The following is a 21,536-nucleotide window of genomic DNA, read 5'->3' as shown; positions in this document are numbered from 1 at the left end:
CACAAAATAAATAAATGGAGAGACAATGCAGTATTCATGGATTGGAAGTCTCATAATAGTAAAGATGTCTACATTCCCCAAGTTGATCTATAGATTCAACACAATTCCAAAGTTCTAGTAGAATTTTTGGAGCTATGGCAAGCTTATTTTAAAATTTATGTGGAAAGGTAAAGGAACTTGAATAGCCAACACAATTTTTTTTTTTTTTAGCCAACACAATTTTTAAAATAAAGAATAAAGTGAAAAAATAACACAACTAGATTTTAAGATTTAACATAAAAGTATAATAACCAAAAGAACATGGCATTGACAAAGACAAATACACAGATCAGTGGAACAGAATAGAGAGTGCAGAAATCGATACTTATCCATCCATATATATCCACAAACTCCCATATATACTTCCAATTGATTTTTGATACATCTGTAAAGGCAATTCAATGGAAAAAATAGTCTTTTTAACAAATGGTGCTGGAACTATTGAACTTCTAATACAAACAAAACAAAACATTAACCTAAACCTCACATCTTATACAAAAATTAACTCAAATCATAGAACTGAATGCAAAATGTAAAACTCTATGCAAAGGAACAAATATTTATGACCTGAGATTAAACCAAAAGTTCTTGAATATAACACCAAAAACACATATATAGAAAAATTTGATAATCTGGACTTTGTAAAGAGAATGAGAAGACAAGATATATACTGGGGAAAAACATTGGCAAACACATCTCTAACAAAGGACTTGGATCCAGAATATATGAGATACTCTCAAAACTCAACAGGAAGAAGCAAACAGCCCAATTTAAAAATAGGCAGAAGACTTGGGCAGATGCTTCATCGAGTAGTATATAATAGATGGCAAATAATGAAAAGACACTCATTAGAATGATTCAACGATTAAAATTTTAAAGTGCTGGCAGGGATGTAGAGCAAATGGAACTCTCTCTCATACACTGTTAGTAGAAATGCAAAATTTGCACTCTAGAAAATGGTTTGTCAATTTCTTATGAAGTTAAACATACACTTACCATATGACCCAGGAATTCCCTTTCTAGGTGTTTAACCTAGAGAAATGAAAATTTATATTTACACAAAACTTGTTCATCAATGTTGATAGCAGCTCTATTCATAACTGCCTAAAACTGAAAATGACCCAGATGCCCTTCAACAAGTAAATGGGTAAATAAATTGAAGCATCCATACAATAGAATACTACTCAGCAATAAAAAGGAACATGTGATTGATGTAGGCAACAACTCTGATAAATCTCAAAGATGCTATGTTGAAAGAAGTCAGTTGGAAAGAGTTACATATTGTATGATTCCATTTATGTGGCAATCTCAAAAATACAAAACTATAGCGATTGGTGGTTGCCAGAGGTTGGGATGGGAGATGCAGAGGTTAGGCAGCTTTCTGGGGTGGTAGAACAGTTCTGTATCCTGATTAGGGTGCTGGTTATATGAATCTACACCTATTTTAAAACTCCCAACTGCATACCAAGAAAGTCAATTATTGTATGTTAATTTTAAATACTAAAAAAATTAAAACAAATGTAATAAATATTTAAACAGTCATTCACATGGAAATACAACCAGAATCTATACTTGGATGCTTATCACATGGCACTGTGACTGTATTGTAAGCAACAGAATAGGTCTATCCCTGGCATGTCCATTTCTCTAGGACATTATAAAGCTAGAAACCTTAGCTTTATAATCTCTGTATCTCCAGGATCTCACAGAACCCCTGGTATTTAAAGAAGGCACTCAATATTTTTTCAAAGATGAAAAACTGACTAAATTAGGTATAAATGGTTTACATTATTTCATTTGGTGGAGAACAGGCACAAATTGGAATTTAATCAGTTAGTGAAGGATAAAAGTTCTAGAAAGGTATTTTACAATTTTATACCTTTGTTATTTTTGGCATTAGCTGAACAGGAGCTGGTAGTTGGAACATTTAGCATGAATATTCATGATTTTATCAAATTTATAATATTCATGAATTTATAAAATTCAGTGTGCATAGGTGCCCTTCAGCGAGGACTTTACTATGAAGTCACTTAATTATAAGGATTTTTTAATTGAAGTATTGCTCCAATAATTCATTAAGCTACATGCACAAGATTTGTGGTGAAATATTCTATTTGTTTAGTTTTGTTCTATTGGATAAAGCACTAAATAGTTTTCAATAAAACTCAGGATTTGTATGTGGTCATATATGATCAAAAATAAAATTTCAGAATTCTTTGTATAAAGATGAAATTTCCCATGTGCACAGACACTAGTACTATGTTGTGATTCCTAAGAATCCATACATTTGCTGCTACTGCCATGACCTTCTCTGAACCAAAAAAAAAAAAAAAAAAGTTTTTAGAAAGCTAGAGAGAAAGAAAGACCATGCAAGTTGCTTTGGGAAATGAACATTTACTACAGGAACAGGAGAAAGAGAGGCTTCTCCCCAGAAGAGATCATCTATAGAAGAATTTTTCTGAGCACAAAATGGCTGACCAAGAGTCAAAAAAAAAAAAAAAATCAGACAAGCTGAGTCCAAGATACTGGGGTCCTGACTTTCATGAGGACCAAAGCAACATTAATGTGATTATTAAACATTGCTGAAAATAGCAAATAGCATGAGAGGGGGTCAAAACTCTCAACCACTGCTATAATATGTAAAGACACTGCTTGTTCTTGGGTTTTTCTACAGGCTCCTTGACAGTGTTTTCTTATCTTTTTTTTTAAATAGTCTAATTTAGGGGCGTCTGGGTGGCTCAGTCGGTTAAGCGTCTGCCTTTGGCTCAGGTCATGATCCCAGGGTCCTGGGATGGAGCTCCGCATCAGGCTCCCTGCTCCATGGGAAGCCTGCTTCTCCTTCTCCCTCTGCCTCTCCTACCGCTTGTGCTCTCTCGCTCTCAAATAAATAAATAAAATCTTCAAAAAATAAATAATTTAAAAATTAAAATAAAATACTCTAATAAGTTTTGTTACATAAATATTTCAGAGATCTATAAATATAAAATCTATAATATGTAATATTTAATATACCATATATAGATATAAAATATTTTAGATCAACATTCAAGTGTTAAAGTGGCCACACCTAGGTGTTCTGCTTGTTACACCTTATCACAACAGTGACAGTTTACCGTGCTGTAGTATGCACACCTGGAACCAATAAAGAAGAGCCTCGTTTAAATTATACAACTAAAACTGTGATAGAAATGAGACAAACTCCACATGCATCTCTATTGTTGGTATTCTCGATTCTTTGAACTCTATCAATATAGCCTCTGAAAATCACTGAAAGCCATTCCTTGGGCTCCAATTTATTGAATAGGCCTTTTGTAGAATGTAGGATATACCCCCAGAATAACCTCCAAATTGAAAATTAAATGTTATTTTCCCATTGATTTTCTGGCCACTCCATTTTAAGGTCCATGAAGGCAGCTCTCTATTGCGCACAAAATGGTGGACATAGAGCAAGTACAAAGTAATGTTTTTGAAAAATGAATGAATAAATGTGTATCTCTAAGACTAGGACTGAAAGTAGGATTATATGATTGAACTTCAGGAATCATTTTGGCATATTCCTAGATGACAGACATTGTACAATTCAATAAGACATGTATCTTTCATTCCTTCATCCTGCCAACCAATGACTCCGTTTGGTTTCAGAATACTTTTTGTTAAGATCTGTGATCAGGGCTGGGGACACAAAAATTCCATAAGAAGATATGGTCATTGGGTGCCTGGGTGGCTCAGTTGGTTAAGCAGCTGCCTTCAGCTCAGGTCATGATCCTGGAGTCCCAGGATTGAGTCCCACATCGGGCTCCCTGCTCAGCAGGGAGTCTGCTTCTCCCTCTGACCCTCCCCCCTCTTGTGCTCTCTCTCTCATTCTCTCTCTCAAATAAATAAATAAAATCTTTAAAAAAAAAAAGAAGATATGGTCATTAATCTCAAGTAGCCTAAGTCTAATGCACAACACACACACACAGAGCTAATGTAATTAATACCAGACTATTAAACCTTGAGAACTATAATAAGTGTATCAATAGTGAACTCCAGTGAGAACATAACTAATACAACAAGAATCAACAAAGAATTCCTTGAAAAGCCAATGATTCAACTAGGGCTTAAGAGATACATAGGTTCCTCATAGGTGAAAGGTGGCAGAATGTATATTGTGAAAGGTGTGAACTTTGAAGCCAAGCCATCTGAGTTTGCCTCCCAGTCTACCACTTGTTAGCTGTGTGACCTTGAGCAAGTTACTGAACCGCTTTATGCATCAGATTCCCCACAAGACCACGGCTGGAGATAACAGCACATGTGCTATAGGGCTGTTGGGGGAGTCATTAGTTAAGCAGTTCATGTCAAGCACCTGAACCAGTACCTGAACCAGAACAAAAGCTAAGTATCTGTAAGAGGAAGAAAGGGCAAGACAGAGACCACAATTTTTTTATGTAAAAGAAGTCCCAAAGTGCTAAAACAATTTTTTTCACCAGAAAAAAATAAAAGCATAAATACATTAAGTACAAATTATTAACTACGGATGAAGCATGTTTTGCTGATTCAGAGATAGTTTTTGGTCATTCATCTTTCATTACAACCATGGATTCTCAACCCAAATAATGCCTGGATGCATGTGCATGCACTCAAAACTCCACACATAATTTTAGGGGTCCGTTCACAAAGCAAGGGCAACAGGCACCCTCCTTCGACCTCATCCCTGAGTTACACATAATGGAATGGTCTATGGCTATTACAAACGTTCCATAAGAACCAATGCTTAGTATGGAGTTTTATACAACCCCATGCGATCATGGGCCTTAAAGTAACACACCAAAAACCTACACCTGAACCCTTAGAGGACTGAGACAAATAGAACACAAAGAACCGGACAGCTCCATCTCAAATGACAGAGGGGCAAAGAAGGCAGTTAGGGTTGGCGGGTCCTTGTCTGAGAAGCAGACCTGTGAGAGAAAAGGAGGCAGGTAGTTTAACCCGAGGAAGACAGGAGGGTGCTAGACAAAATGGAGAAATGGACCAGCTTTGTACTCACGTGGTGAAGGAGCCCGGGGGAGCAGACACTCTCCGCAGGTCAGCAGCTGCCACCTGATGGATGCTAGAGGCAGCAGGGAATGAGCAGCGAAGACAGTCAGCACAACAGCGTGGACAGACAGGGAACAAGCCAGGAGAGAGAAAGAGAGACACACAAAATTTAAACAGAAATTAAATGAGCGCGTCACCAAACAGTGAATGAAAAGAAAAGGAAAATCCAGCCAGCCACGGACATAATCCAAAAAGCCAGTGACAGCAATGAAGCCAACAGGACACATGGCGAGGCCTGGCTCTAAGGCAAGCCGGGGACCGCCCGCAGGGCAGTGGGGGTGTGGGCAGATGCGGCAGGAGCGGGACACCGGGCAGGGCTGCAGGCGGGCGGGAGCATCCTCATGTTCCTCCCTTGCTCTAGGGACATCCAAGGAGAGGATGCATGCGTGTACACACACACACACACACACACACACACACACTAGAGAGGAGTAGGCTGGCATAGTAAACTCATCTTTGAGGAAAGTGAAGGTAACTTTAATCCTTTAACATAGTCCTCTTGATTCCAGAGCTCTGTAGGAAATTTGTGTCAAAAGACAGCCATCTTGAAAAGCGTGGCTCAACAAAACCTGTAATGACTGCAGGTAATACCAAGAAAGCCTAGAGTCATCACAGTGATGCCGCAATTTCACTCATAGTCCTGGTGGAAAAGGGAAGCCATAGACTTCACCCTTTTTCTCTTCTTTTATAATGGAAAGAACTGGGGCACCTGGGTGGCTCAGTCGTTAAGCGTCTGCCTTTGGCTCAGGGCATGATCCCAGGGTCCTGGGATGGGGCCCCGCATCAGGCTCCCTGCTCCGTGGGAAGCCTGCTTCTCTGTCACCCGCTCCCTCTCCTTGTGTTCCCTCTCTCACTGTCTCTCTCTGTCAAATAAAGTTTTTTTAAAAAAAAAAAAGAAACTTCAGTAGCTATTAGAAAAGATGAAACATAAAATTTAAGAAACTAAATCCAAAATGTGTTGTCACACTTACAGAATTATTCTCTCCACTCTCTCAGAGGATCTGAAGAGCTTCGCTGTAACTGTAGTAAGCACAGCGCCCCCATCCCTCTTTTCTGCTGGGTATCTAAGTTCTCACATAAAGTCACCCATGAATCAACTCCTTGTTTTCCTCAAAGGACTATCAATTCCAGGATGATGGAATCCAATCAATCGAGTTGCCCAATTCAAAGTTGACCAACTAGAAATCTTGCCCCTAAATAATATGATTGCCTTTCACAGTGTAGTCTTAATTACCAGTGAGCTCAGGATTTCAGCTAGCTTAAGATCTCCCTAAGCACCTGAGAAATTTTAAATTTCTGATCTCTTTAAAAGGTGCCTTTTGAATAGTATCATCAAATTTATGTGGGTACCATGTTACTAGTACATGAATATGAACCTAGACAAATCTCTTCTATTACTTTATGGGGGGATGATATTTATTGCAGCTCTTATTTTGAATAGATTCATAAGCCATGATAAAATGAGATATGCTCCTGTCCCAGCGGGGTGGGGGTCTACTGAACACAATAAGTCTAGCCCTTCAGTTTCTATATAGTAATAGCAAATGGGATTATAGACCAAGAAATATATTTTTTTGGAAATAATTTTCTTTTTTTGGTATAAATGAAGATGTAGTGGCATCATGAAGGCCTACTAGTTAACCATTTCTCATGGGATTTCCCCCACCTATCCAATCCATGTGAACCAGATCTTAAAATTTTTAAGTATGTATCTTCCATTTATTCACATAAAGTGTTACCAAGACATTATCTCCATTACTTTTATATTCATGGATTTTAGATCTATGTTATTTTAGATGCAGTCTCACAGCAATGTTAACAGATACAGGATTATCGATCTGATCTATGTGCAAGCCACTTATTCAACACATAATCATGTCTTAGACATACTGGTAGGCACTGAGGACCCTAAGAGGAAAACTCTAAGCTGGGAGGAGAGACAAGTAAACCAAGAACTATATTATTCTTGATAAATGGTGTGATGAACATAACCTAGAACACTAACAGGAGTATCTAACGGCTAGAAGTAGATCAAAAAGGATTCTTAGAGAAAATGATATTTCAGTGGGGTCTTAAACTTGAGCAAGAGTTAATCGACAAAAAGGAAGGCAGTGCAAAAAGAGCAAAAGAAGTGCAAAAGAACAAGGATGCAAGAGGCAGGCCAGTGCTCCAGACAAGCAATGATCTTTGGAGCGCAGGAAGAGGACGATGATGGCAATGATCAAAAAGCTCTGCAAAGCTAAGGAATATGAGTTTAACTTTTCTAGAAAGATCCTTCTAATTAGTCTACTGGAAAAAGCATTATGTGATGAGCAGTGACACAGGAAGCAAGGAATCATGAGCATAATTTAGTGATGCTGTGGTGAAGTAACTTAGATGGCCTTTGGACACAGGCTGTATTACTAGCAGAGGGGGTAGGTGGTGTGAGTTAAAGACACGGGGAATAGGGGCACCTGGGTGACTCAGATGGTTGAGCGTCTGACTCTTGGGTTCAGCTCAGGCCATCATCTCTGGGCCATGGGATCAAGCCACATGTCGGGCCCAGCACTCAGCGGGGAGTTTGCTTGAAGATTCTCTCCCTCTGCCCCTTCCCCCCTCTCTCTTTCTGAAATAAATAAATAAATCTTTACCAAAAAAAAAAGACGTGGGAAATAAATAGAAGGAGCAAGTGACTGCAAGGACTCCATGGCAGGGACGCGGTGAATGGGTAGATGGTTCCATGTAGACAAATGTGGATAAGGAGGGCTCACTGACTGATAAGCAGAGACAGCAAAGGGAGCAGAGTTAACAAGCCCATTTTCAGCCTGCAGTCTGAGGTTGCTAGGGGGTATCCAGGTAAAGATGTCAGCTGAGATATCCGGATATGAGTCTTTGGCTTTTAGAAGGAATGCTGGGATAGAAGACACAGATGTGAAATTTATTCCCTTATCAGTCATAGATGAAATCTCGCGTACAGATGTGATCTCCCAGAGAAAGGCAAACCTGTGAGGAACACCACCGCTCAAGTGGAAAAGGAAGCCAGTTGTTTAGGGAACCACAGTACTTGATTCTCAAATATTCACAGTTAACTCCCTCCCTCCACCCCCCAATCCTCATCACACACAGAGGTTTCTAAATGAATTCTCCAGACATTTTAAACCAGTTCTCTTTCTTCTGAAAGAAGATGGGCAAATGGAACAGAAGTAACAGATAGTTGCAGAAAACAAGGACTGCTAAGAGAGAGAGAGAGAATGAAGGAGGAAAACAGGGAAGGAAGGAAGGAAATAAAGAAATATCTTTCGATTATCTCTCTGCCTTGGCTGCAAAATGAACTTGGCCCAACCGTGGCTGAAACAGAAAAGCCTAGAGGACTTAGAAGGTTGAAGAAAACTTGTGGAAAGGTCTTAATGGCCAGGCAACCCTCAAACTAGAAACTCCACCTGGAAATCCAGTGGAAGAAGTCAGATTTCAAAACAAGGATTTCTAGTAAAAGAGAAAGAAGAACTCTAATTGCAGAGGGTGAAAGAGAGCAGTCAGGGAGAGCAATTGAGGTGTAATGAACACACGTGACAAGATAAGTGGGTGTTTGGTTTTCCTCTGAAAATATGCTATCTGTATTGATTTCCTAAAAAATATAGTGTTTTGATAGTTATTCATCATCAGTAGTAATAAATATCTTTGCTAAGTTTTACAAGTGTCCTTTTGGGAACTGAAAAGCACATTATTGTCCTTCAGAGGTTTCCTGAGGCCAGAGGCTGCTTAGGTGGACGCACCACTGCCCCCTGGTGGGAAGGAACTATTTTTGAGTTGAGGCTGTTTTCTCGAGCACTCTTCAGCTAAATCTATGCCATCGCATCATCTATCTGCCATATGTAGTTAAGTACGAAAAGAAAACAACTATTTGTATTGTTTTTTGTATGTGAAGAAGGCCCAAATGAATTCTCAAGAATACAGTTGCCGACAATGAATCATGGAACACTACATCAAAAACTAATGATGTAATGTATGGTGATTAACATAACAATAAAAAATTAAAAAAAAAAAAGAATACAGTTGCCAAGCAGATACAAACTCTTTCTCACTTCAAGGGCAAGAGCTGTTTGAAACTAAGCACCTGGAAACAATTTCGTGTCTGGTAAGGTTATTAAATATAGCATCACCAGGCAGGAGGACGGGAGGTCTTTGCCTGCAGATATTAAGAACTTCTAGTTTTATTATAGCTTCTTAATGATCCACAAGTGACCCCAAACAACCTCAGCTACCATACTATCTCCAAGGTAGCTTTTCATTTAGTTCAGAGCTTTCTCCCCAACCACTGGTTCATGGATTAACACTAACATTTCTAGAGAGCATATGGTCAACCATATACTGTTGTTGACATCCTACCTTTTTAACATATAAACTTGCCAGCTGTATATTTAGCCTAATAGAAGCTAGAGGCAAGGAGAAAAGAAAACCATTGGGAATGAGCCAGGAGTTTCACTAGCTGCAAAATGTAAACAAAATAAGGAATACAACTGAACAAGCTGCCTGGATAATGATCTGGGGAAAGTGCTGAGTGACTCTGATGTCCAGAGAGACTCTAGGAAAGGAGGAAGCAGAGGAGAGAGGACCTCTCATGCCAGCTTCAGACTTAGAAGTGGATGCCAAAAATGCAAACACTTTAAGAGCCCTGCCTAATGCTATTCCTCAACATATGCCATCTCAGAAAGAGAGGTGAAGTTAGGTTCTGGCAGCGAGCTACGGCACCTCTGTCACTGGTTTATTCTAGGCACTTCTGTCGATTGTCACAGTGACTCCATAAATACGTGGCAAAGCATGCCCTGCTTCACAGGCACCGCAGGAAGCCAGCCATTCAGGACATATCAGTAACCATGCACCACAGGCCACAAACAGGAGTAGCACCTTGGAGGGTCCCTCGCTGTGACAGAATAATGACCCGAGGCTGAGCCCAGAAATGGCCCTATCTTGAGTTAGACCAGGCATTTGGGCATTATATATAGAAGATACTCAAAAAGAGGCCCCAAATCCCCATTCTTCTCCATCCCTTTCTCCAACCCCGGACAGACATCTCCATTAAAAAAATTAGATGAAGGGGTGCTACAAAGAATATACACTCTGAATATCTAGTTATTATCTCCTTATCTCAAATCAGTTCATCAAAACACCTAAGAAAAGAAAGGGTCCAAGAGGGATACATCTTATTTAGATATTCAGTAGTGAGCCAGGTTGTATCTAGACAATAGGATGCCACTCAGAATGGCAAAATTGAGTTGAAGCACCAGGGTCCATGGGACCCCAATATGGGGGCATCAGGAAAGTGATAACTCACTAACAGGCAGAAGGGGATGCAACGTGGAGAGAGGTGAGCTCCGAACATCCAGCTCTGCCAACCTCCTGCTATCGGGGAAACCAACACTCTCCAAGTGACCTGGGTAAAAAGGAGGCCAATAGCATGCCGTCTTAAAACAAAACAGAACATATTTATCTTGATGCATTTTATGACCCTAGAATCACTCTTAATGATTTTCTGTTGTTTCCAATAAATATAGACCAAAGTGGTCAATGAAGAAGAGTTATCTATCTCGTATACAATACAGTAGTTATTTCTAAAAGAAGAGTGTGGTCACTGTGTAATAAACATGAAAAAAAGTACGTCAGAAAGACCAAGGAACTCCTGTTTCTTGGACTTTGTTCCTTTCTTAACACAGTAAGGCCTCTAGACCATGCACATGCTTGGTGTTCTCTTCATGGTCTTTGTGTTCACAAAGGTAGGCAAGGGGCAGACTCACTCATTGAGTAAAGGCATGGATGTTCTCCTCTTGCTCTTCTGTACCATGTTGGCTTGATTCCTCAAGGAGATCCGAATCATAGCTGGGGCCAACCTACAGGGCTCCCCATCCACTTGCATGGGGATGGATTTGTAAGTGAGCAGCATGACCTCCCGACACTGGTGTAGCCTTTCCCCGTGGCCCCCAACTTGCAGGGCAGCCTGTGAATTCAAGAGTCCAAAGGAAGCTGGAAGTTAGTTCTTAAGAGTCAGGAAAGCTAGAACCCCCAAGTGCACTCTGAATAACCCAAAGGCCATTGATAAACAGTGAAATTTGCTAGCCAGGAGTAGAATGGGAAACCTTGGGTAAATCACCTTAACAAAAATAAATTAAAATTTCTCAACTTTTGATGAGCTTGACCAAAAATTCTCGATAGCTAATTTTCAGTGTTACGTATTTTCAGTCTTAATTTAATCACATTACTTTAATACAGAAGTTGTTTTCTGTGCGATTTATTCCCATTGAATAACCAATATAAGGAGAAAAAAAGACTATAAAAGATATAAAGCACAGTTTAAGGCAGCTTTTGTACTAATTTAAATATAAATATTATAATATATATTATTTAAATATAAATACATAATATAGTTACACAACATAGATATGTATATATAACATATCTTATGTACATACATGCTATAATATGTAACTATATATTATATATTAAATATATTCATATTTAAATTGGAGCCCACCCTTGGTTAATTTTCAAACTTGGGCAGGTTTTTCCTTTTTACCAAAAACCTCCTCAAGCTACTTCTAATCTGTATAAGATCAATGAAATGCAAAATAATATTAATTACTCAATTACAAACATTATGAAAGGTAAAGCAAAGGATCAAAATCAAACACAGAGCTCAATTCACCACGGTGGCCACAAAATGGAAAAGTCAATCTAAAATGAAAAGCCCGGATGAACCATGAGAGACGATGGACTCTGAAAAACAAACTGAGGGTTCTAGAGGGGAGGGGGTGGGAGGATGGGTTAGCCTGGTGGTGGGTATTGAGGAGGGCACGTTCTGCACGGAGCACTGGGTGTTATGCACAAACAATGAATCATGGAACACTTCATCTAAAACTAATGATGTAATGTATGGGGATTAACATAAGAATAAAAAATAAATAAATAAAATGTCACTACAAAAAATAAATTAATTAATTAATTAAATAAAATGAAAAGCCCGTTGTTAAGAACAACAAATTAACATAACTTTACTGCATTAGTTAAAAAATATATTTATATGCCCATATATATATTTATATATGTTAAATTATACACTATATATTTTTATGTTGTATATGTTATTGCACATTTAGTATCATTTACCTTTTAGGGATGAATGGAAATCATACATGTTTGGTTATAAAAGAGTACACAAATTCTACAACTTGATGAGTGTCTTTATATACATATGTGAATCACCATCCAGATCAAGCTTTGGATAATTTATAGTTTTCCACGTGCTCATTCCCAATCTTTTCATACTCCTCCCACAAACCAGTTAGCAGCCAATACTCTCACTCCTATCACCATAGATTCAATTTGTTTGAACTTGAACTTCATACAAACCATAGTAGATGACTCTTTTGTGTCTGACATCTTTTGTTCATCATTATTTTTAAGTACTATATAGCAAAATATATTTATTTGCTCTTCTGCTGGTAAACATTTGGTTGTTTCCAGTTTGTAGCTACTGTTGATGTAAACTTTCTTATAAATATCTCTTGGTAGATACTCTCTTGGGTACATACAATGAGAAGAACTGCTATGCCATTAAGCTGAGATTATAATTATCTTGAATAGATACTGCTAAATAATTTTTCAGTAACGTTATATTATGTATTTTGAGTTATCAATTAGCTTATAATAAATATAAAAAAAGGAGTCAGATTGTAACTTGCTCAAAATCTAAAAGATTAAAACATACTATCAACCTGTTTCCATATGTCTCGTTTCCATGAATGAGGAATAAACTTTGTTAACCGATATTTGTGAAGTCAACCTCGCCTTATTTGGTTGCCAGATATTTATATTTATCTGAGGCGTTGAATTTCTTTTTTTGTACTTGCATTAATTTGAACAAAAGAAACTTGATTTTCTATAAATGCAAAGAGAAAAGAAACACAAAGGGACAAAAAGGACAGAAAGAAAAAAGAATAAAAACTGAGAAGAACTACTTATTGAACATCTGTAATGTTGTGTGCTTTACATACAATTTTATTCAGTTAGTTGGAAGAACAAGAAAGCAGAGGAGAATGCAGTGAGAATTTACTAAAATTCTTTTTGGCCTACTCCCCGATCCTTTGTTATTCAGCTGAAAGTTTTTCTTGGCTGTACTCAAATGATCCACTTAAATCAATTAGATTAGAGCCACCATCTCATGTCCAGAACTTTTCTAATATATTTCCCTTGCCTGCAAGTTCTTCTCAGCTGAGAACTCTATCCCTTCATCCACTGTTCTGGAAATACCACTTCTTCTTCTCCCCCTCAGCCACCTTTGACTAGGCCCAATCACAAATAAAAATGCAGAACCTGCCAGGTAAGAACCTCTTCCTTGGAGTTTAACAGAACTGAAAACTGTTTTAAATACTTTCCAACCCCTTGGTATGAGAAGGCATACACGGTACTGTAGAGCACTTTTAAGTCATCTTCCCAGCCTCAAAAATACAGCAACAGCAATACCACAAACATGTAAACAGCTGTCCCATTGGCATTTCAAAATCAATCCAAGATCACTGCGCAGGCACAAGAGGAATTACGGTAAATAGCTTTTCAGGGTAAAGACAGTTCTATTATTGCTAGCATAGCCACAGTATTTTTGGAACAAGTTAGAGTAAAGGTAATTTTTAAAATGCTCATTAGAGATACTTATTTTTCATCACTCAGGGTGGTCTAGGCTTAACCACAACTAACCCCGTGATTTGCTAGAAGGAATCATTTACTGGTAATAATATGGTGATTTATTAGTGACAGAGATTCAATTATCTGTTCAATCTAGGATCTATCACTCTGTGAAAATTTCAAATATTGCCTTTCTGATAGCATGGGCCCCAACAGAAAAACAAAGACATCCCCTGAACTAAGTACTGCCATTTACTGCCCTGTTGCCCAGACCACAACAACTTTCCTTCATGTCACAGGTGTGGCTTGAGATCCTGTGTCTTTCCACACTATACTTGTCTCCATCTTCCTCCATGCCTCATCCTCTTTCTTACCACTCAAGTCCTTATTCTACTTGCCGTCAGATGGGAATGATGGACGATCCTGGGTTGGTGGGAGCAGAGAAGAAACCATAGAATGCTTAGGAACAAAATCAGCAAAGGGTATGCAAGAACCTGAAAACCATGCTGAAACTATAAAACTATAAAACTTTGCTAAGAGAAGTGAAAGAACAGCTAAATGGAGAAAGATATATTTGTAGATTGGAACACTAAATACTGTTACTAGGTCAATTCTCCCTAATCTATAGATTCAAAGCAATCCCAATTAAAATCCTAGCTGTTTGGTTTTTTTTTGTCAACACAGTCAAACTGATTCTAAAATTTATATACAAATGCAAAAGACAGAATAACCAAAACATTCTTAGAAGGGCAAAGTGGAATGATTCATATTACCAGTTTGAAGACTTACTATGAAGCTATAGTAATCAAAACAGTGTGGTACTGCCATAAGGATAAAGAAATAAATCAATGAAACAGGATAGAGTCCAGAAATAGAACCACATACAATCGAAGGGCAAAGGCACTAAGGTAATTCTATAGCAAAGTCTACTCAACAAATAATGCTGGCAAAAATTGGATAAATGTATTTTTTAAAAATGAATCTTGCTATGTACTTCACAATGCACATAAATTAATTTGGGCTGAATTAAATACTTATACACAAAAGCTAAAACTATAAATCTTCAAAAATCAAACACAGGAGAATATTTTCCCAACCTTTCTTGGAATGAGCAAGGTTTCTTAAGAAGGGCACAGAAAGCCCTCACATGAAATAAGCCTACCTCATACAATTGGAATTCAGAAGAATGTTTAAAGTTCTGCTTGTCAAAACAAACACTAAGAAAATAAAAAGATCAGAATAGATGGAGAATATATTTGCACTAAATATATCTGTCAAAAGACTTGTATTCGGAATATATAAATAACTCCTGAAATTCAACAATAAAAGATAAACAACCTATTAAAATATGCAAAAAACACACTTCAAAAAAACAAAAAGCCACACAAGGTAACAATAAAGTTGAACAACAATGTGTCCTTACTCTCATTTTTTGCTGTTTAAGAGGACATCATGGGATGGACAAAACAGGCATGATTTCTTTCTTTCTTTTTAGGGATGAAATTTTATTCTCATCTCTCCTTCTGTTTCATCAGGTGTAATATAATAGCTTTTTGTTTCTATCTGTGAACACATTTCCAGCACCTGTGGGATATTACTTCTTAACAGGTATTCATGTACATTGCTGTTGGGCAAGTAAACAGAACAAAATTTCTAGAAAGCAGTTTTATAACTGTTATTAAGAGGTTTTAAAATATTTATGTCATTGACAGTAATTTCTTCTGTGGGGATATGTCATCGGAAAGTATTTTGAAATATGAACAGAGGTTTATGAGCAATTATTACAGGATTATTTACACCACCAAACATCCAAAAACCTCAACATTTCATAAAGGAAGCTTTTCATGAAGGAATAATTATTATATAAATTGAGATATTTATATATGAAACAATAGTCAGCCATTTGTGCTATGGGTTTTACTTATGAGTTCCTATATGTTTAAAAACAGAAATAAAGCAATTGGAAGAAAACACATCAAAATATAAATAGTTACAGATCATTTAACTACGACTGATATTTTTACTTTTAGTTCTTATGTGTACTATCAAAATAAGCACACATTTAATATTTTTTCCTAAAAAAATAAGGAATATACTCTCTGGTATGTATAAAACCTCAGCCCTGGGAATTTCTCCATGTGATTTTTCTCACCAAATAACATTTAGCTTTTCTAATTCATAAATATAAAAGAGCTTACATATTTTAACTTCAATTAACATAAAGAAAACTGGCTCTACTTTCTTTAAAGTTTAGGAGACTGAAATCTCTGGATTTCATACTGCATAGCAAATTTGGTGACCAATGCCTCAATCTGTATAATGCTTTGGACTGTCTTAAAGAGTTTTAGATTACTTAGAAACAGACTCAACATGAAAAGACCTTCAAAACCATGAAGGCAAAAAATTGTGGCAGAAAGAAAATACAAATTACAGTGTCTCATTATGGTCTGCATAGAATCCAAAAAGGTAATCAGGGGGCGCCTGGGTGGCTCAGTTGGTTAAGTGCCTGATTCTTGGTTTCGGCTCAGATCATGATCTCATGGTGGTGAGATTGAGCCCGTGAGCCCCTGTCAGGCTTGTCCTCAGCAGAGAGTCTGCTTCAGATTCTCTCTCCTCCTTCCTCTCCCTCCCCCTCTGCCCCTCACCCCACTTGCTCACACACTCTCTCTAAAATAAATAAACAAAATCTTAAAAAAAAAAAAAAAAAGGTAATCAGGTTACCAAGCACCCAGCGAAGAATCATCTTAATTTGTAGGAATGCATTTCAACCAGGGAAATGAATTGAAGACTACTGTTTTGAAATTTGCAATCAAAAGATAAAGAGTCTAGTTTCAAGAAACATGAAACCCAAGTCCTGGAAATGAAATTCTTTCTTCTAGAATAATAGTGTACTGTTATATGAGCAGTCAGGTAAGATGTGAATGAAAACAGAGAAACATATGCCCATATTCTTCAGAGAGCATAGGACGTTCAAAACTGTGCAGTATACACTACATTTAACTCTGCTTTCTTGAAGTAGAATTTTTTTTAATCTTGGAAGCAATCTAAAGTCATTAGAATCTGAGATCCACATTTGATGCTGGCTGCTACGCATTTTTACATGATTCATATATAAAGAGAAAAAATAATTGACATAATTTTAGTATTCCATTTTCTCTTCACCAGCTTCCATCAACTATTATTCTTTTCCTTTTCCTACCAATGATGGGACGGGAGAGAAGGAGATCTGATAGACCCCCAAAACCTTCTCTCCCAACCTGGAAGGATCCCGTGAGCTCTAAACATGTATTTCAAGCTGCCTCTATCTCCCTAGATGCCTTACAGGGGTTTCAAATTTAACTTACATAAATTGAGCACTGGGTAATATATAGAACTGTTAAATCACTATATATCTATATATCACAATATATAGACCTGTTAAATCACAATATATAGAACTGTTAAATCACTATATTGTCCATCTGAAACTAACAACACTGTATATTAACTAGACTGGAATTAAAATAAAATTTTAAAATATGGTAAAAAAAAACCACAATTCATTTTTTGGCAATATTATCTTTCTTTTATATTCCCCCCATCTCTAACGTATTCACCATTTACCTAATGGCCTCTGCTGGCCAGCCAGGATTCATGTATACTCCTTTTTCACCCTTCAAAATAAGTCACCGTGTCTGAATAACTCTTGAAGTTGCCTATCCCCCCACCTTCATTACCACTTTCTTCCCCAGATTCCAGGCCTCCTCATTTCTGCACCTGGACTTCGGTACCAACATCTTGCTTTGTCTCTGGGCCTCCAGCAGGAGAGATTCTGGTCACCTTCCACCCAGACATCCAGGCAATCTTTCTAAACCACCATTCTGATTCTGTCTCATTCCATCTCTGCCAACCTTCCTGCTTCGCAGTTACAAAAAACTCTTCCTGTCCTCTCCTTTCTCCACACCAGTGTCTTTCTTCCCCATCTGTGTCATCACTGAGCCACCATGAGTGCTCTAGGATACCATGCTCTCTCAGGCGAGTCTCCCACAGAATGGACGCTCACAATTGCATCTGTAAGCACTCCTGACTCTTCTGCGTAATTTTTGCTGATTTCCCCATTTTATAAATACTGTTTGGTTTCAATTCTTCTTCCTATCTCCACACATGCCTTTCTCCTAGAATTTATGATGCCAGACCGCAATTGCTTGTGTTTTTCACATCCTCCCATAACACTGAACTGTGGGCACCCTGAGGACAGGGCTTGTCTCTGGGTCCATTTCATAACTGTTTTATGTAGCAGAGTGCCATTTCTGAATTCAATAAGTATTTGTGGGTTCAATAAATGTTCAATAAATATTTATGACTGACACTAAATGAATGAAAGCAGGGAGACATTTTAAATTATAAATATTACCTGGAATTTATAAAATTCCTATTAATTAGAGACCATCAGTATGACCTGTATTGCCCATAGGCTGCATGGCCTTTCATGATCCAGAACCCCAAGTTACCCAGGGTCACTTCCACTGTACCAGACTTGCCAAGTATTTGTAAGCCCACCCAGATTCGAGGGGAGGGTACAGAGACCCAAACTTAGAATGGCAAGTGTCCAACAAACTCAAATCCATTTAGACCAACGATCACCATCAGAAGATGCTATTGAATTACTTATTTTGAAAACATATAAATAAAAATAATCTGTTATCCTGCTTTCCCTATACCAATTATGTAACCAAGTAGCCAAATAATAGGTGAAATTACTCTTTATAGAAATACCCCAGTTAATCAATGAAAAAGGACAGAATTAGAATATCACTACTCTGCCAACCTCTAATGATCACTGGATCCAGACAATGCTCATCAGGGACTATTAGTCAAAAAAGAGAGACAACTAGATATTATCTATCCTCTTTTGGAAGAAGAAAACACTACTCACAGAGTAGATTTGGGGGGGCTGGGGAGATGGAAGTGTTGTATCTACATCCAACTATCAACTTAAAGGAAACAGCAAGAGAGAAGAGCATGTTAATTGACACTTCCGGAATATTATCAGCACAATTCAAACACAGGGAAACTTTACAGGATGAATAGCCTGGTTTCTTCAATAAATAAATGAAGAAGTTAAAGAGATGGACAGAAACCTATAGATACGTAAGAGTCACATTAATCAATTACAATGAATAAATTTTACTTGGATCCTGGTTCAAACTCACAGAGCACAAGAAAACAAAGGACATTTGCAAGACAACTGGAAATTTGAGCACTCAGTAAACAGTAATATTCAGATGCTACTGTCTTAATTTTTTCAGATATAAGGCATATAGCTGTGTTCATAAAAGAAGTCTTATCTTTTAAAAACACATTCAGAAATATTTATAAGTAACTGATAAAATGCCAGAGATATGCTTCACATTAATATACGGGATGTGGTCATAGGTGGGGACAGATAGAAGATTGCCCATGAGTTGAACATTATAGAAGCTAGGTAACGGCACATGAGGGTTCAATCTATTGTCTATTTTTATATTGGACTTTTCCCATAATAAATACTTACTTAAAAGCACACTTTACTAATTCCCCAGTGACCTTGGAATAAAGTCAAAACCTCTAGATGAATCCTGTAATCACTCCATGATCTGGTCCTTGCCTACCACTCTCACTTTTCACCTCCATAAAATGAATTAGAGTTCCCACAGAGGACTAGGATCCCTCATACTGCTGAGTGTATGTAAATTTCTCTTTCTATAGAATGCCCAATCCCACTCTTCTTCTCCTGGCAAAATGCATTCACTCTGCCACATTTGCTCAAGCCAACTACATGTATCAGTCTTTGCTGTGTGGAAGACACACACTGGAGTGATGGGTACCCACCACCTGCCACTCCTGGCTGGCACTCCATCCTTTCCTGCCCTCCTTCTTGCCCTGTGAGCCTGACCCACTCAGACTATATCAGTAGCTGCTTGTCCCCTGGCTTCTGGTTAGACTTCTCCAGAGGGAGGCACCAGTGGAAGATCTATCGGGCCAAGAAGAGTAAGGTATCTATATCTAGGGCTCTGACTCCCTCCCTGACGGGTTGGCACTGGCTCACTGCTTCCACTTAGCAAACACTACCCCTATCAGGTGGTCCTTCCCAAACAGTCCTTCTTCTGGTGCAGGTGACTGCTTCGTTACCTCTGCACCTTCAGCTCAGGAATACGCCACCATCCATCATTCCTTCTCATAAACCTAGTTCACTATTTGTCAAGTCCCTCCACAAACTCTCCTCCAGTTATTCAGTGTCAGTCTGCTATCTCTTTCATGTCCAGACACTGTGCAATTGTCAACAAAAATAACCCAAGCAAGACTCTAAAAAGGACCTGACATAGATATGGGCTGAGAAGTTATAGAAGATGGAGAGTCAAAGAACATTTTAGAGAGAAAAAGCCTGTGCAACGGTCCTGTGGTGCAAAAGCAGCAAGAGATGTTCCAAGCTAAGCTTGACTTGAGAGGCTACTTGAGCTAGAAAGCAAAGAGGGCAGTGGAAAGGCTTAGAGAACCGGAGAGAAACTCAGTCTTGCAGGCCTACATTTCGATTTTGATCCTGAGAGCAATGCTGAAGAATCTAATATTCTCTTTGCTCCCCCTCTCCCCCGCAACCCCCCCCGCCGTCCAAGCCTAGGTGAAGGATCATCTTCTCTTCCACATTCCCTGACAGTCTTCTGCCACATAGTCAGGAGTAGGAAGCTCTGGCACACTGGTAAACATTCAATAAATGTTACTGAATCCATGAATAAATGAATGAGTAAAACACATGTGGCCAGATTTGAACCTTTTTTGGTTGCTTCCAAGAATTCTTCCTTGCACGCATCCTTCTTGAGTTTATGCCTACATTTGCTCTCAGCTGAGTCTTTGCCTGTAATTAGCACACAGACCTTTGGAGAAAAAGAGCAGGACATGAGCTACAACCTGAAAATTAGATCAATTCCAGACCAATCTTCGACACTTAACAATCATTTCATCCCAGAGAGGGCAGATTTCATGAGCAGCATCGCCATCTCAGGTGATGGACATTTGCCACAATCACAAGAGCCTATTCTCTCTGATCTCAGTAACCCAAGGTGATTGAGGAAAAGTCAGTAGGAATCCACAGGATGAGTGATGAAGAGAGCTGCTCTGGTTTGTTTAGAGCAAGAAATACAACCTTCTTACCTTCAAGCATAAGATGTAGCACAAACCAAGTGCTAACCATGGGTTGCAAGGAGATTTTAATTTTTTAATTCATTTTATAACCTGATAGGGGGGCCTGATTTACACCAGATAAGATGATAAGCATAATTTTTAATTGGTTTCCTCATCATTCAATAATAAGTTGAAATACATAGCTAAAACCTGCTTGAGGGGGTTTGTTTCAGTCTGCGCTGGGCAAGAGGGACTCCGGGCACTAGCCTCCACTCTGTATTGACACCCTTTTATCCCAGTCCTCCAACAACCCCTTGTTCCGGGTTGGATTGTGTCCCCCAAAGAGATATATTGCCGTCCTAACCCCCAGTACCTTAGAATGAGACCTTATGGATGTAGGAGCAAGATGGCAGAGGAGTAGGAGACCTGGATTTTGTCTGGTCCCAGGAATTCAACTGGATAGGGATCAAACCATTCTGAACACCTATGAACTCAACAGGAGATCGAAGAAAAGAATAGCAACAACTCTTTGGAAAGTAGGACGTGAGGAGAAGTGAATCCGAGGCGATACTCGGGAGGATAGACAGCGGGGGAGTGGGCGTCCGTCGGCCGCTTCTGGCAAGTGACAGAGC

At 38.5% G+C, this 21,536-nt stretch overlaps 1 protein-coding gene across 2 annotated transcripts in view; it reads right to left on the bottom strand.

Annotated features, from left to right (window-relative positions):
• DGKI (diacylglycerol kinase iota) overlaps nucleotides 1-21,536 on the bottom strand; it is a 426,631-nt gene that overhangs the window by 139,288 nt on the left and 265,807 nt on the right. Inside the window, exons 20-21 of one of the 2 annotated variants that reach the window (XM_081800028.1) lie at nucleotides 10,887-11,086; nucleotides 5,066-5,128 (exon numbers count right to left, since the gene is read on the bottom strand). In XM_081800028.1, the coding sequence (XP_081656154.1) occupies nucleotides 5,066-5,128; nucleotides 10,887-11,086 (263 nt within the window). The remainder of the gene's footprint in view (nucleotides 1-5,065; nucleotides 5,129-10,886; nucleotides 11,087-21,536) is intronic. The other variant, XM_081800027.1, reaches the window with a different exon arrangement.

Source organism: Leptonychotes weddellii, chromosome 12, assembly GCF_054177405.1.
Source record: "Leptonychotes weddellii isolate Sample4059 chromosome 12, ASM5417740v2, whole genome shotgun sequence".
Taxonomy (NCBI): domain Eukaryota; kingdom Metazoa; phylum Chordata; class Mammalia; order Carnivora; family Phocidae; genus Leptonychotes; species Leptonychotes weddellii.
Note: the sequence above shows the minus strand (reverse complement) of the source record. Positions and strands in the feature narration are given on the sequence as shown.